The 17904-nt window shown below is 43.1% G+C and overlaps 1 protein-coding gene across 2 annotated transcripts in view; it reads right to left on the bottom strand.

Moving 5' to 3' along the window:
• FAM189A1 (family with sequence similarity 189 member A1) overlaps positions 1–17904 on the bottom strand; it is a 69293-nt gene that overhangs the window by 14629 nt on the left and 36760 nt on the right. For both annotated transcript variants that reach the window (XM_039340137.1, XM_039340138.1), the window contains exons 3-4: positions 7537–7647; positions 4460–4588 (exon numbers count right to left, since the gene is read on the bottom strand). In XM_039340137.1, coding sequence (XP_039196071.1) covers positions 4460–4588; positions 7537–7647 — 240 coding nt within the window. The remainder of the gene's footprint in view (positions 1–4459; positions 4589–7536; positions 7648–17904) is intronic.

Consider the following 17904-nt stretch of genomic DNA (forward strand, 5'->3'; position numbering starts at 1 on the left):
GGTTGTAAGTCAAGGACTATCCAACCGGTCGTAAGTCGAGGACTACCCAAGCAGTCATAAGTCGAGGACTTTCCCTGCCCGGGAGCGCCACGCATGCGTGGTGCCGCCCCCTGCACCGGCCAAGGCGTAGCTGGCAAGGGGCACAGCGACGGAGCAGGCCAACCACTGGCTGGACCACCAGCTGGCCCAGCCCAAGGGAGGTAAGGCACCCGCCGGGCCCCATGCGCACCAGCAACCCTCCCTGCGCCCGCCGGCCTCCCACCTCCCACCCCTGGCCCTCTTTTACTTACATTTTTAGTAGTTGCTCAGCAGGGAGGGGTGGAAGCTTCCAGACAGCTCGCCTTCGCTGCAGATAATTTGCAGCAATGTTTGCAGACTGGGGCTTTTGGCGGGCTCAGCAGGGCAGAGACAGCCTGGACAATTCCTATTGGCTTTTGAAAGCCAATAGAATAAAAGGGAGTAGCATAGCTAAGGAAAAGGGGGAAAAAATGGTGGACTGCGTTGTTTGGCGACCCCCATGAAATGGTCATTCGACCCCAAATGGGGTCGCGATCCACAGGTTGAGAAACGCTGCTCTAAACATTCTAGCTGGGCAAGGCATTTCAAGATGGACCATACCATACCATGCCATGACCATGTCATTGTCTTGTTGGGCAAGATCTCCCCTCATATTGCAACTCAAGAAACTTCCCTTTAAATATGTTGAGGAGGACATTCGGGAGAGGCAAGAGACAGAATTGCCTTAAAACATTCACTGCCAGAGAAGATTGGAAGGCAAGTAGTTTGGCTGGTGCTTAGGACAGGGGTAGAGAATGTAGAGTCATATCAAGAAACTCAGAGATGGAAAGAGTTAGAGTAGCTGGTGTCACTCCAGGTATTTGGAGGAAATACCCAAAACATAGGATAATCAAAAGCTAGGGAGCCAAAGTGTTTTTTAATCGAAAGAAATGGCATTCTCAGTTTTTCCAGTCTGACTCTAGAGCACGGTTTCTCAATCCTGGTGGTGTGGACTTTCCAGAATTCCCTGCAAACTACTCCATCCCATGTACAGGCTCATGTGAAAGTTGAGATCTATCAGAAGGCATCAGAGGCTATGGAACAATAATAGGAAAAGTAGAGTGGCTACGTGTCTTACTGGTGGACGTCCATCTGAGTGGCTATTTTGGAAAGCAGAAAGAGGACTAAGTGGGCTTTAGTTTACTCCAACAGGCTCTTAACACTCTCCTAGCCATTACTAAGATCCACAGGAGCTGTCAATCCAAACAGGACACCCGTCTCTTGATGAAACAAGCCCAAAGTTGGAGGGACATCTCACCCATCTTCCATACATAACCAATTGGCTTCCAGTGAAAAAATAATATGCCTGTCAATTCTGCACAGCACCAGCTTTCGAGAGGCCCATTCCACCAACTTTCCAAGGGCAAATTTAGGGTGTGGAACAATAAAAAGGCCCTTGGGTGATTGGTCAACTTGACAGCCCCAGGAAGAGCCTAATTAGCCTCTCATCCTAAGTGCAAGAGGGTTTGGAAGATGCGATCAAGGTCACTTCATCCCTGCTTGATTGACCTCAGTGACCGAGCTTCCTTGCTTAGATGCCTGCAATCACTTGATGAAGAGTCAAAGTCTTTTCACCCATGAAATTGCTCTCTGGGTTCTCTTTTTCCTTGGGAAAGTCAAGACCTCCCATTAGATTACAAATGGGAACCATCCAGTTGACTAGCAGGGCGATGCTCGATTTTTTATTTTTTTTTATTAAAATTTTTATAAACATTTTACAATAAAATCCCTCCCCACCTCTCTCCCTCCCCCCTCCCATTAATCCTCCCCCGCTTCCCAGAGCTGAATACAGAGCTAAAAAGAACAAAAAGAACATAAAAAATTAAATAAAGATCAATCAGTTATACATAAATCCTAAAAAAATTTAAAACCCCTTTAACTCCATTACAATAAAATCGGCGATGCTCGATTTTTATAAGCAAGCCAGACCAACCATTTGAAACAATCTGTATCGAAACTGATCTCCTGATGGCTCCAAAAAATTCCTCACCTGCAAAAGCAGCTTTGTTTTTAGGACCTCTGAGGTCTTCCCTTGACATGGAATAGAATTGGGGACTGCTGGGACAGATCTGTGCCCACGAGAACTGCACCAACATTGTGTTCTCCTGGGGAAGAAGGACCCCTTAAAGTAATTTGCCTTCCAATAAACCAGAGTTTCCATCCCTAAAAGAGGCAATTCTGAGTTGCTCCCAATTTACAACCTTTCTTGCCGCGGTTGTTAAGCAAGTCACTAGAATGTTAAGGGAATCAAATGGCTGCTAAGCAAATATTGCTTGTGGAAGCCAGCCAGGAACATCACAAGCAACACCCAGGGGATCCCAGGATGCTGCAACCCTCACAAACACATGCCAGTTGCCAAGTACCAAGACTGTCGTAAGTGTGACTGTCGTAAGTGCGAGGACCATTTCTAAGTCACTTTTTCCAGCACCGTTGCAACTCTGAACCATCCCTAAACAAATAGTTCATAAGTTAAGAACTACCCGTAGTTCAAAAAAAAAAATGTAGAGAAGAGTTTTCAGCATCGTATTTCATGGGAAACAGTGCGGATTTTTTTTTGCTGTACGGTTGAAGCATTGGAAGAATTTATTCAACCTTCCCCAAAGAGGTCTCCAGCAGATATGTGAGGACTAGAATCATAAGAAGATGATTCCTCTGTTGCAGAAGCTGGCTTCTTTCCTTCAGAGCAATCTCAGGCTGAAATAGCTTTTCAGCTTTTAGAGTGGAGAAAAATAATGGCAGTTTTACATGTACGTTTTTATTTTGCTTAACGGGTAGGAGATTTTGAAAATCGATTCTTGCTATAATCTAGATGCAACACTTTTGCAGATCCTCTGGGGATCCTGTTTAATAAAACTCTTAAAGCAAGAGCGGATAAATTCCAGCGTTTATCCAATATTTAACAATGGGAAAGGACCCCTTAGGAATTAACAAAGCCAACAGAAGGTTTTTTCTTTTCCTTTTCCTTTTCTTTATGGCTTTTAGGCAGTGAAAATGTCCTTACTGTATTTTTAAGTGCCTTTTGGAACTGGAGGGGAAACTGCTTTCAGTTACTGTAGCATAACAAAGTCTCAATAAGGGTTGATTATAACCAAGAATGCCGAGATAAAGGAGCCCAATCTAGGGCAATATTATGGAAGGGGAGAATGAGTTTTTGCAATTTAATAGGGAGTTGCCTCTTTATCAGCAAGATTTCCTGCTTAAATGCATCTCTAATTAACCGAACCAGCTGCTGAAACCCCTCAGTGGAAAAGCATTTCTGAGGAGAAGCTGTCAGCTTGACAGCCATGCAAGCAAATCTGCTGTCAGATTCCTATAGTCTTCCTAATTTCCGCCACTATGAGGGCATAATAAAAGACGAGAGCGACACACAAGAGACCTATCGCAAGGAGAGAACATTCAAAGCCCCGGAAGCCATGCATCCAGATTTTCTATACACAAAGTCCACAAATTACGACCACAGCTGAGCCCAAAATTTCTGTTGCTAAGCGAGACTGTTAAGTGAATTTTGCTCCACTTTACGTCCTTCCTTGCCACAGTTGTTAAGCAAATTATTGCAGGGTTTAAGTTAGTTACACGGTGGTTAAGTGAATCCGGCTTCCCCATGGCTGCTGCTTGACAGAAGGCCGCAAAGGGGAGGACGTGACCCCCCCCCGGACACAGCAACCATCATAAATAGGAGTCAGTATCTGAATTTTGATCACATGACCCTGGGGATGCAGCAATGGTCGTAAGTGTGAAAAATGATCACAAGTCACTTTTTTTCAGTGCCATTGTAACTTCAAACGGTCACTAAATGAACTGTCAAGGTTAGTCAAGGATTATTGGCACTTCCTGCTGAAGACTGAGAGGATGGAAAGAATGGGTAAAGATACACCTGAATTGTGGGTTTGTGGGAGCTGACTCACAACTCAACAGTTTCTCAGTTTGATGGGACTTAACCATCTGGAGAAGACTCCTGGTGCTGGAGAAGACTCCTGTGAGTCCCTTGGACTGCAAGGCATTCAAACCGGTCAGTCCTAGAAGAGATCAACCCCGACTGCTCTTTAGAAGGCCAGATCCTGAAGTTGAGACTCAAGTCCTTTGGCCACCTAAGGAGAAGGAAGGACTCACTGGAGAAGGGCCTAATGCTGGGAAAGATTGAGGGCAATAGAAGAAGGGGCCGACAGAGAATGAGATGGCTGGATGGAGTCACTGAAGCAGTAGGTGTGAACTTAAATGGACTCCAGAAGATGGTAGAGGACAGGAAGACCTGGAGGAATATTGTCCATGGGGTCGCGATGGGTTGGACACGACTTCGCAATTAACAACAACAACCATCTGGGAAGACCAAGCAGTAAGTTGCCACCCAACCGTAGGTCTTGCTCCTTCCCAGAAGACCAGTTGATGTTTTAGAGGGTCTTACCTTGAGGGTCAACCTGACCGTGTTGCACTCTTGCAGTGGGTTCAATTTCAACATCTCCCCAAGGCTGCAGCCCGAAGTCTGGTGTTGCAACTCACAGCACACACAGACACTGTCACTGTCGAATTTAATCTGAGGAAGGAACAGAGGGAAGAAGAGGCCATCAGATCTGAATGAGATCAGGTCAAGCCAACATTAACCCTATTGATGTTCTAGAAATCCTTCAAGCAGTCACAACGGTGAGGTCGTTTGCAGTTGGTTTCCCTCAAAGTAACCATGGCTTGGAAATCAACAGTAATTAGGATTTGGGGCTTCTTCCTCTTTTAACGTTCTCCATTTTATCTTTGCCTTCTTGTGAATTGCTCGGCTCAGAATCAAGCATCATAAAAATCACAGAAATAGGTAAATGGGTTTTAATGGAAGTGATGAATCCACAGAAGGAATTGAGGTCATTGCTTCCACCCTTGAAAGTCGCCAACGTGACTCTCTCATCAGGTGATTTTATTCTATATCTCAGGGTCTTACCCTGTGCTTAGGGTGTCTTTATCTGATATATCTCCTGCAGCTTGTAGAGTTAGGCTATTTATAAATCTTAAAAATAAATAAACCAATAAAACAAACATGGATCTAGTGGCTGACCTGTCAGATGACGATTTTCTACATACGTAAAGGGGAATGCTTACAAGATTTTGCAAGTTGGATAGACAATAAGGAAGAGATCCTTCTGAGAAGATCAAGGGAAGCTAGGCGGAAGGTGCTGGGTTCAACCCCAAACACCTCATCTTCAAAGGATTAGGGAATTTTCTAATTTAGCATCCAGGTTCACTCTTATTCTATAAAAATCACCCGTGTATTCGAGGAAGGCCACAATGGCTTTCTTTAGAAGTAGTTAACCGTTACAGGAACCTCTTCCTTCTTTGAGCAGTAAAAATGAATAAACTTGACAGAAATGCGCCAAATAAGGACAAACACTTATTTGTTTTGTGTATTGAGACCACAGCTCCTGCCAGCCTTTATGAACAACAAAATGAGATCTGTTTTATTGGCTCCGTTGGTTTCTGCGCTTCTATTTTAAGAGCCACACACAGATGCAAAGGGAGCTGGGGCTTCGGATCCGATGTTATCCTCGGCAGTTATTAAAGAGACAAAACCCACACACACCAAGAGGAAACCAGGTGTGGGGTCAGGAAGGACAGGCCTGGAGATACACCCTAGAGCAGGGGTAGGCAACCTTGGCTCTTTTATGATCGTGGACTTCAACTCCCAGAATTCCTGAGCCAGCATGAGTCATAAAAGAGCCAAGGTTGCCTACCCCAGGCCTAGGCCTAGGCCGCTTTATGACTCATGGACTTCAACTCCCAGAATTCCTGAGCCAGCATAGCTCAGCTTGGAAACCTCTCCCTTTCCCCTCAGCATGGCTGGCTCAGGAATTCTGGGAGTTGAAGTCCACGCGTCATAAAAGAGCCAAGGTTGCCTACCCCTGCCCTAGAGAATAGCTGAAAAATTTGCCCCATTTTAAGTCTCCATCTGCAGACAGTAGAAGTCAAAATAACACAACAGAACAACAGAGTTGGAAGGGACCTTAGAAGTTTTCAACCTCTGCTCAAGCAGGAGCCTTTATGCCATTTCAGACAAATGTTGTCCAGTTGCTTCTACAAAACCTCCAGTGTTGGAGCATCCACAACTTCTGCAGGCAAGTCATTCCACTCGTTAATTGCTCTCACTGTCAGGAAATTTGTCAGAAAATTGGAAATTTGTCAGAAAACTGAGATACAGTTTAATAATTGGGAAGAGGGAAAAGAAATATCTTCCTGCAAATTATCTATCTAAAGAAGTAAATTTAAAGGACACTGAAACAAAAGAAATGAGAAGCAGGCAGTGGATCTAAAAAATTATAGAGTTTCTGTCGTGTTCTACGTATTCTATGAAATTGGGACATCCAATTACATACTCAACAATGGACATTGATGCTTGGAAGAAGTGCACCAAATGCCAAATTAACATGAAAAAACAGGATATTATTAAACCACTCATGTTAACTACGGTAACATCTTCTGTGAAACACCTCCCTCCATACCATAAAGAGGGGATTGATCTACGATGCAATATAAATGTATCAATGACATAGGTATCTTTCATTAGTATTGCTCTGTTATCTTGGGAAATGAAAGTCAATTGCTTCGTGAACAGACTTTAATGCCTTGTCTCAAAAGAATAAATAAGGCAGACTGTCAGAAGGATATTAACTTGCCCAGAATGTCCATCTTTCACAGAATAAAGGGAAAATCATAATTTGAAGATTAAACTCAATCCTAAAGTAAATGGAAGCTCATCTGCAAATTAATTTGGCAGCCCTTCTCTCTCTCTCTCCCTCTCTCCCCTCCTCCACTGAGTTCCAGATAAATCAGAATTGAAGGTGGTCCATAAAGAGCAATGAGACTGAACGAAATAATTTCAGAGAAAGAGGGGGAAGAAAGACAAACCAGATGGGACTAGGAAGATTGATCAATAAGAGCCTCCTTCCAAAACTTGAATTCTGCAGATGTGGAAATGTTTTGAAGGCAAAGAATTAAAGGAAAGATGGAAAGGATGTAGAGAAGGTGATCACACAACCAACCAATGGTTTCTTCAACAATGTCTTAGGATTCAAATCTAGAAGGTCAAAGAGTCATCCACAATCAGCAGACCTATCCCACAATCTCTTGACATATCTCAACTCACCAGCCAAGACATGACTAGGGTTAGTCTAAAGACAAGACCTTTCATATTGCGTATTGAATTTCTAACATCCTTGCAGAAATCCCATTTGCTAGGACAACATTTCCAAGCTAACATCCTTCAGGTGTTCTGGGATTCCAATGTACAGAACTGAAGGTCAATTGGGAGCTTCTAAAGGAAGCCAGGTTAACCTCCAAATTCTGAAAGTGAGCAAGCAGAGAGGAATTGGGAGACTCGCATTTTGACCCCTGAAATATGAACAAGTTGGATTCCCACTGGAAAATGGGCTGTCAGCATTTTTAGCATGTTTTATTTCAAAACAAATCAGCAATATGCAAAAAAAGAAGATTTTGATTACTCACCAACTGACACCCTTCTAGAGAATTCACTAGTTGAGCATTTTGACAGGAGAGAATGGACCCAGCTAAATTCAGCATCACGCAGACTGCTGACAGCAACATGAAAAAAGTTATCTGAGGAAGAAGAAGAAGCTTGATTATTTTATATTGCAATGGCCACCAAGAGCTAAGAAATAAGAAATGCATTAATGCTGGTAAAGAATCACAGAATTATAGATCTGGAAGGGATCACAAGAATCATCTGATCCAAAAAGTCCAACAGGGTACCTGATTGCAGAACATTGTTCTAGAGATCTGTAAACCCAACACCATCCATTTCTTAACTAGTCATAATATTGAACAGATTGTTCCAGATAATGCATGTACAAAGCAGCATTTAAACCATGTTCAAAACCATGCAAGCTGACAGATGCAGGCTCTGGAGGAACAACTTGCTGACTACAACAGAGGAAAAAATTGGCCTTCAAAGGGCTTAGGAAGTACTTGCTTCCTCCAGTAACCACTTTCCAATAACCAAAGAAGCAGCTGTGTCTTAACCCCCATGGCTTGTTGTGACCCCCTTGGACGGTTCATCTGAGCAGAAAAGATTGCAGTCTTTCCCTATCACTTTCTGCTCCTTCCTTGGTCCTGGAGACAACACTGGTTGGCATGTTCAAAGCAAGACAACAAATGGAAGAAAATACTTGCATCAAACAAAGAGCTGGCATGGAGATCTTTTCCTTCCATCATCCAAAGATGTCCTCCACCCACACCAGTGTTTCTCAACCTTGGTAGAAGAAATGATGGGGATGATATTCTATCCCCTTGACCAGCATTTCTCAACTTTAAGCTGTGTGGACTTCAACTTCCACAATTCCCTAACAGTAAATTGAAGTCCACACATCTTCAAGCAGCCAAGGTTGAGAAACACTGAACTTCACCAAAGAGAAAAAAGGTGGGCCAGTTGTCACTGGAGACCCATCCCTACTCTGAGCTCACTTTTCCACACAAGAGGAGGAAGTCACTTGTGGCCCTTGCCAATACACCATCTCCCCCCCCCCTTGCATTGGAAATGAATAATTGCAACTTGGTATGCCAGCCGTCCCTTCCGACCAGCTCCATTCCCTTAAGTAAGCTATCAAAAGCTGTCTAAGAGCCCGCTTCAAGTACTTAAAATGGATGGGAGCCATGGTGTGGCACAGGCATTGCTCTGCTTCCCCAAGAGAACCTGGTTTAATTTGGAACATTGCTTCTAATCAGAGGAATGCAATAACAACATTTGCTTAAGTTTCTGGGTTGCTAATATAGCAGCCTCGGGAATAGTGGAAAATGCAAAGAGAATCCTTTCACAGCTCTGTCACTTGAGTTCCAGATGTTATATCTTTATTTAGAAAGAATAGCATTATTTGGGCAAATTGGCTCTATCAACACTGTTTTGGGACCTCACATCATGCCTGCCTCCACTGTTCCTGGTTGAAACTTCTCCCGAGAAGGGTAGCTTGATAGATTGGATTAATAGATAAATAAACTTTGAAGATCAGACTTCATGAAGGACAACTCTTGGATCATTATCTCAAGAGTAGCTTTGGTTTCACCAGCCTGGTTGCTCTCACACATCATTCTTAACCTGGTTATTGAGTTAACCCTTATTCTTCCTTTTGTTCAATACGCTGATTCATAAAACTAACCAAACAACCTAAACCACAAAAAAGCAAATTAAGATGATCGCAAACCTAACTGAGGATGTTGTGGAAATGTAGACTACTATGATTTTTACTGATCTGGTAAGTGTGTTGGGCAAATTGGCTCCTGGCTATCATTGAGATTGAAAACTGTGATTCTACACACTTTTCTTAGCCCCAAAGAGATTTCAGAGCAAAGTCAGGGCTTGGAGTAGGTCAATATTATAGCTACCAAACATAAATTGAATAAATAAATATACTTATCCTAACTGCCATTCCTAAACCCAAGTGAATCCATAGATGGAAGTGCTTGCCTCTTTCGTTTTCTATAATTTTTCAGGCAGAAATCCTCTCTTTTGCACCAGTTTGCAAAAGAATTTTGTTCAGGTTTATCATTTCTAATTTCAATGCCACAAAACATTCTGCACAAATCATTTGTTTTCCCCATGCATTTGTGTAAGCAGAATGTTCCCTGTCTCATTTTCCCTTTGCAAAACTGTAAAATTCAGATGCTAAAAGGTAAAATAATCCCACCATTTCACTTGCTCCCTGCTTTTATCGGGTTTAGGGGCAAGGAAGCCACCTCCCCTTGTCCACCCCCCCCCCACTTGAAAGCCTGTAAAACTTGTCAGATCCTCCCCCGTCCCAAATCGATTCCAAAATCAGAAGAAAGCTTCATTTTCAATTATCTCCGTAATGAAAAAAAAAAACAAAACTGAAAGCGGATGAGAGCAAAAAGGGCCAGATGGCTTTGGAAGGAAGAAGAGGAGGGAAGCTTTTATCTGCACATCAATCGTTGAGAGCCCAGATTCCATAGCCAAGGCCGATATGGAAGATGGATCCTTATCAAACAGTCTATCCAAGAACAGAGCAGCAATCTCACAATAATAGCCTTGAGCTGCCTTGAACTTTGACTTAGCAGAGCTTCAGAAAGAAGAAAGAAGGCTGAAAGAAGGATCAATTCTTCAGGCTCCAACGTGTTACCCAAAGGGAAAAGAATTTCACTGAGGTATGAAGTTCTATCAAGCTCTTTGAGGTTGGCCCAAGATTTTGAATATTTAGTACTGCCTGCAAATTCCCTGGAGTTTTACCCCCATCACATCTGGGAAGTTATACTTTCTACAAGATCTACAAGCTTCCCTACAAGACCTGCTACCCCCCAACCCTTGAATATTAATTGCATGATGTGGCACTGAAGAGGCTACATTTGACTCTATCGTGCAGCATTCTAGAACACAGTGGGTATATGACCACAGATTGCCTCATTACTGCAGTGCAATTGCTGCCTTCAAAGCAGCAGCACAGTAAAAAAATGTGTTTTAGTTTATTTCTTCCACAATGTCCTTTCCAAAACCGATGCAGAATCAGGTGGCATTGTTAGCAGATTACATCATAACTGAAGTGATTCCATTTTTGTCTATATTTCATCTAGTATACACAATTCTTTCAAACTAGGACTAAGGAGTGAGAACAATTAACCAGTGGAACGACTTGCCTCCAGAAGTTGTGGGTGCTCCATCACTGGAGGCTTTTAAGAAGAGACTGGACAGCCATTTGTCTGAAATGGTCTAGGGTCTCCTGCCTGAGCAGTGGGTTGGCCTAGAAGATCTCCAAGGTCCCTTCCAATTCTGTTATTCTGTTAAATGCCCTTATCTGCTTTGCCACTGAGGGTGGTTGAGGTTCTGAAGGTGGTACTGAGTGCCTTCCTTGAAGAATTTACATTGTTATGATAGGACTCCTTACTATATTACAAGTCATGGCCTTCCTCTTCATATTTGTGCCATAGTTTACCAAATCACACAAACTCCAAGCAAGCTAAAAGTCCCTGCAAAGAGAAGTTGTGTCTGAAGTTCACTCATATCACTTTGCTGAAATGCGGTTGAGCAGATGTGTTTTAATCACCACTCGGGACCAGACCTTCACGCTCCTAAACTCCATCTGCAGAAGAAGATAGAGCTGGGAAATGTCTCATACCACAAAATAAATTACACACTTCACATGCCATTAGAGACAACATGTTCCCCGATCATAGCTAAGTCTGTGTCATCTGTGTTTCAAACATTTCATCTTGAGTAATAAATCAAGGGGAACTAATGTCAGCCTGTCTCTCCAAGTTATTCACAGAAGTGGGACCACATGGTTAGACATTCGTATCCAGAAACAATCAACATCAAAACATCTGTTATTCAAATCACATCCTCAAAGATACAAGCTGTTGATTTTGCCTTTTCCACCATATCATCTTGACGTCTGCCTTCATGGTTAAACACGGCAGGCTACAAAGCTTGCTCCAAAGAGTCCTTCCCTACTCATCACTGCCAGGATCCTTTCCCATCTCATCACTATGGACATGTGGGACATGGTGCTCTGAGGAAGAATTAAGAGAGTCCAAGATGCTTTGCCTAGAGAAGATGATGGGGAAATTAGGCTGTTACTTTCCATCATCACTTAGAACAGTGTTTTTCAAACCCGGCCACTTTAAGATGGAGTTTGATTCCCAGAATTCCCCAACCAGGACGGGTTCTGCAGTGTTTCAAAAAAGGTGATGAAACACAATTTTCCTCCAAAAGGTATGGCTTCAACCGATGGATGGAAGTTGCAAGCAACAGCTGAACTCTCAGGAGGAAATGTCTATGGTGGAAATTGCTCTCGATGGTTCTGAAATCTAGGTCCACTCCGGAGTGGAACAGCTTCATCTTTCTTCAGTTGACTGCCTGTTGCCATCTATTTTTCCTTAGCGATCATCAGGAGCAGAGTTTGATTGATTTAACGACATTGAACACAGAAGTAAATTCACCATTAAAAACATAAAATCCATATGTAAAACAAAAGATTAAAAGAAAGAAAGAAAGAAACCCGTAGCTGCTGCCAAACAAGTCCAAAGGCTCTCTTAAAGAGGACAGTTTCATTATCTTCTGAAAAATAATTGGGACAGAAAAACGCCTAATCTTGTTGGCCATGTCCAGATGGGGAAGGCGTTACTACTGAGAAAGCCAATCTCTGACCCCCAGTGCGCTTGTTTTCTTTCAAGGTGGGTATCTGGACCATCTTCTCCCTACTGGATCATGTAGGTCAGGCAGATCCTATAGAAAGGAGACAATCCTGAAGATAACAAGGACCCATCCACTACAAAAAGCTTTTTAGGTGATCCACATTTTGGATTGGGCCTAGAAGCCTAAAAGTTCCTGCAGAACAGGGGTTATTCTACTCAATTGTGTAATACTGGTCACCACATCCTGCATAAGTTGCAGCTTCCAAGTTGACTTGGAATGGCAGTCTCAGATGATGCAATTTCCTGATGGGACTATGACTAGTTCAATACAGTAGATACCTGGAGATGCTGAGAACCTTCTGCACTGACCTCTGGGTGTCAAGCTGGGTTATAAGGCAACTTTGTAATGGAGGACAATAGCTACAGTACCCGCTGAGTTCAGGAGGCAGATCTCAACAGCCTGCCCACCAAGCTTTTATCATTCTTCCTGGTGTCACCTATGCAAAAGAATGTGAGGCACAGCCAGTCCCTTCGAAGATTACATCCATAATGCATGCCACCTGATTTAACTGGTGTATAGAAGTTCAGGGATTATTCAGAACACATCTCCTGATGCAACTGTGTGTGGCCGCCTTAATATTCTCTTTCATGCATGGCTTCTGTGACGATAATCCCCCTCATTGGGAACAGATAGAGTGCAGGAACAAACAGAGAAGCACCAGACTCCAAAATAAACATTAGATAATCTGAGTTAAACAGGAAGAGAGGTGGGCCACCTGAAGCCCGTCCCACCTTGGTGAAGGCTACTGAAACCCCCCACAATGGAGCATGGAAAATCCCCTCATTTCTTGTCAAATACAGCTATTTTTCTCCCCTGAAACCTTGCATCTCTTTTTGTCTTCTTAAGGACCTTTTTGTCTCACGCTTCACCAGTTTCTAAATGGCCCAGACAATGGCAGTGTCAGCCCTGTAACTATTTAGTATTCCCTCGGCTGCCTGTATTTCCCTTATCATTTTGACTGTGGCTTGAGCTTATTATCTGCTCTCCGCTCTCTTTATCTGGATGCCTCAACAGAAATCCTGCGAAACAGAGTGCTAGGCAGCCAGTCTCTCTTAGACTGTCTCTCGTTGTGCAATTAAATGTTTGTCGTCTTTTGTTTGTGCAGAAGCATCTTGCCCTATACTCCGGATAGTATCTGTAAGGACCCCACTTTGCATCTTAAGAAGACAGAACTCTTGGAATAATTCTTCCAACAGGCATCCTTTATTAAGAGAAAATTGTTGCAGGCGTACTAGACAGGACTTGGGGTCCAAACTCTCCCATTCAAGGTTTTAAGGGGTTCCCCAGTAGGCCCACCCAATCACCCCCTTCTTCCAGTGACAGTCTCAGGCATTACACTCCCACCCCCTTTTCCTTACTGCCGGCTGGAGGGAGACTTCAGAGAGGAGTACATGAAAGGTAATAGCCCCATTCTTATGGTTAGTCCTTTTGGCGATATCCACATTCAGTCCCTTTGAAGTGTACTGAAGGAAGTGAGGGCCATAAAGCCCCTTTGTTCACCCCCTTCCCTTCACCATATGGCAGAATCCATAGAAGGCAGAAATGGGGTTTACTATAGTTGATAACTAGAAATGAAATATAATTGGATTCTGACACTTTCTTCTTCCTTGTACGTTTCATTGCTTAAGTGACGAGTTTTAGCTATTCCTTTATTTTCTTCAACCCACAAGCTCTACCTAATCATAAGTGGGGCAGCGTATGAAAGGTTTGAAAGCACAACATAAGAATGAAAGAGATAAAAACAAAAGAATAACAACACTGTATGGGGAACGCATTTGTGCATGAGCCCTTATTACATAACATCCATAAGATGTACCAGAATTTGCAATGTGACATTGGGTTGACTCTGCGTCCTTCTCTTCCGTAATTTCAGCCCACGCAATTTTCTTTTTCTCACACAAATTGCACTGGGCAAATTGTCTTTGTCAATTTCTCCCCCCCCCCCCCGGCTGGGTTTGACTTTCTTTGAATTTCTCAGAGGCTTAGAAGACCAACTTCTATGGAACTGAGAGAATTCCTCACCTGTTCTGGTTCTTATCACCAACCCTATTTTCCCTAATCTTCCATCTGTTCTCTACACTTGTTTGCCTAGTGTTCTCTTTCAAGATTACCCAGTCTGAAGTTGGTTTGTGCATAGGTGGATTTGCTCCATTGAGAAAAACCAATCACAGGATGTGCAACTGCTGAGGTGTGCAACACTTCAGCAAAGAAATATCTTTGTGGAACAATCATTTGTCTTCCTTAGATAACTAATGAAGCAATGCAACACCACCATTCTTCTAGATGAACCTATGTAGACCATGGCTTTAAGAATAATTTAGTTTATGAAGAAGAAAGAAAAAAGAAAGAAGGGAGGAGGGAGGAGGGAGGAGGAATAACGCATCTGAGGAAAGTCAAGGTAGCAGCCACAACTGATGACTTCATCTTGACTTTTTTGACTCCTCCTCAGAAGAAAGGAAAGGAGTATGCATATGCAGGGCTTTTTTTCTCATAGAACGCCCAGAACAGAGTTCCGGCACCTTTTTTGAATGGAACCTTGTAGGGTAGGCAAGGTGGGTTGTATGACGTGTGTGAGTTCCGGCACCTTTTTTTTTTTAGGAAAAAAAGCACTGTGCATATCCATCTGAACTGAAGTCCACACCACTCGGAGTTGCTGAAATTGAGAAGCATCACCCTTGAAATATGATTTTTCTCAGAATGCAACTTCAAATCGAGACAACTTTTATTCACACAGATTCTGCAAGATGCGAGTATAAAGCCTCCTGAGAATGACTTGTTTTCCATCCAGAAATAAATATGTTTGATGCTGGCCAAGGACCAGGCGTTTGATCTAAGAAGGTGGGAAAATCTGCAGCTGTGGGGGCCGTGGGAATCAGGCAGGGCTCTTTCCCAGGTCGCTGCTATTTTTCAGAAAGCTTTTACGACTTATAAACCTGGCACGTTTGGCAAAAGGCAGGTCTAATTGTCTCTGTGGTGCTCTTACTGTCTTTTCAGTTATTTACTAGATGTTCATCTTGACTCTCCTCCAAGGAGTTGGAAGGGAGCAGGCTTACCTTCTCCTGCCCTCCCCGCTTATACTCTCTTCTCAGCAGCCCCACGAGGTGGATTAAGCTGATAGAAAGTAATTAAGTTAGCCGAGCAGCAGTGTGATGGCAGAGAGCAGCGATAAATCTGGTCTTCTGCAGTCTAAGTCAGATCCTTGGCAGATTCAAGGTGGACTTCACCAACCTTGGCAGATTCAAAGTGGACTTCAGCTCCCAGAATTCTCAGCAAAGGATATGCAGGCAGTGGAATTCTGGGAACTGAAGTCCATGCCTCTGGAAATTGCCACGGATGGGGAACTGTGCTCTAATTTAACCATCCTCAACAACTGCCCTCTGGTTATGTTAAGGCTACGGTCCCTAGAATTCTCAGCTAGCGTGGCTGGGACTTCTGGATGGTGGAGTCACAACTCATGGGAAGAAAGCCACATGGGTTTGATTCTGCTATATACTTGCTTAATTGGTACTTCCCACCCATCACACATCACTGGACTGGAGGCCAAAAGTTTGTAGACCATCTGTGTTAACTAAGGACAACCAAGAAAAAGTAAAATCCTCTTGTGAGATTTACACAAGCATCCCTCTCTTGAGACTCATGCTGGAACAACTCCTTGCCTCATATTTTCCATCACTGGTGCTGCGTAGGAAGCCGCACCTCCCTGAACAAAACACCAATGTGTTTTATTTTGGAAATAAATAAATAAACCCTGCATTTCAGCCATCTGCCACACACTCAAAGTGGATTAGCACCAATTCATTACCAAACAATAACAACACTAATCATTTATTTATGATGAGGTCAGGGGTCAATTGCATTGAGAGAAAAGAACAAGATTTTTCTTGCAAAATTCCCAGAAAGATTTGGCTGGCCAAGATTGGAAAGAAGACGGTGGACCTAAGAAAGAAATATAAAAAAAGAGCAAAGAGAGAAAAAAAAGAAAAAGGGAAATATAAAGTGATTTTGATCTTCTTTAAAGCATTTGTGCATGCATTTAAATTTGATCTCCTCTCCTAAGGTTACATACAGTAGATAAATTCTGTCCATGTTTTACCTATACTCTTTCCATATTCTCTCTTTTCTAATCATCCAGCCCATAAATCACAAGTAAATGTTTTCCATTTTCAGCAAAAACTCCACAAAGTCACTAACAAATGTAGTTACGGTTCTTTCCTTAATCAAACAAGTCAATTTTGCCCTCTCTTCAACTTCTGCCATCCTTCACCAACTGTTCCTCCATGGTAGGTATTTGAGTCAGTGCTCTATTTTAAGGCAGAAAGGGTCTGGGGGTTTGGCATCATGAAAACCACTCTGGACATGTGAGAACCCGCAGAGTCATTTGTAGATGAGTTCCTGAGGAACCTCAAGAGAAGCAAAGGTAAGGAAACACCACGAGACACCACGATGCTCTTTGGATCAGCTCACTGCAAGAAGGCCAGGTTGCAGTAGCTTTTGCAATGTGCTGCATGCCTACTCAGGGTTACCATGATGACCTGATGCTGTGGTATCATGGTTAGTTGGAGAATCACTACAACCTGCTTGCTCAGGAAGAGAATATTCTAGCTCTCCAGCAGCCCTCCTTACTTCTGCTTCCTAGGAGAAATTGGGTTGGGGTCCACCAGACTACCTGCCTGGCAGATGGCTTGGGGGCGAAGTCCACAAGTCATAAAATGGCCAAGTTTGAAGTCCCCTGCCTTAGGATGTGATTGCTGTTTTAGGATGGCTTAAGATCTCCCCTACTGCAGGCTAGAAGGGGGAAAATGGAAATTAAACCTCTCTTGTCATCTCCCTTGTGAACCTCTGCTTAAGCACAGGGAGAGCCACATAACCTGATCAATAGTTTAATGGAAATGTGCCAATAAATGGAATTCTACACATACAGATGATGTGCTATAACCAGCCCATCCCTAAGCAGCTCAGAGAGTCAGTTCTCCTTTTAATTCAGCTGGGTCCACTTCAGCAAACCATGATTAGAGGCATCCGCTTTTATAGGACCCCTTTTTCTACCGCAGCCACCTGCATTATTTCAGCTGTGTTGTTCCAAGGTGTGCCTTGAGGAATTCCTGTTCTTTGAGACAACCTGGAAACACTGCAGACCGATAAATAAATCCTTGTCCCTGACATACTGAAATAAGCCAGCCCTAAAAATCAGGGGTCCCTCTGGAATAATAGCAAGAAGAAAAGAACTAAATCCAGACACAGCAGTAAAAATTGGAATGCCAAGTGGCAAACACAGAATAACACACTCATTCACACACAGAGAGAGATTACAATTATAGTTCCCAGATTTCTCTGGAGTTAAGCCATGAATACTGCTGGAATTGTGGGGTCCTTAGTGCTCTCTGAGCTTCGTTGTTTTTTTGCAGACATTTCATTATTCAGCTAGGTAACATCTAATAATTGATGACGTTACATCTGCAAGACAACCATGACGAACAGGGGTGGGGAATCTTGGCTCTTTTATGACTTGTGGACTTCAACTCCCAGAATTCCTAAACCAGCCATGCTGGCTCAGAAATTCTGGGAGTTGAAGTCCACAAGTCATAAAAGAGCCAAGGTTCCCCACCCTGATCAAGAACACCACAGTCAAGAACAGGAGATCTATTTTAAGGTCTGCC

This window comes from Crotalus tigris, unplaced genomic scaffold (assembly GCF_016545835.1).
Source record: "Crotalus tigris isolate CLP2741 ecotype Arizona unplaced genomic scaffold, ASM1654583v1 scf7180000017741.1442986301:2390832, whole genome shotgun sequence".
NCBI classification, from domain to species: Eukaryota; Metazoa; Chordata; class Lepidosauria; order Squamata; family Viperidae; genus Crotalus; species Crotalus tigris.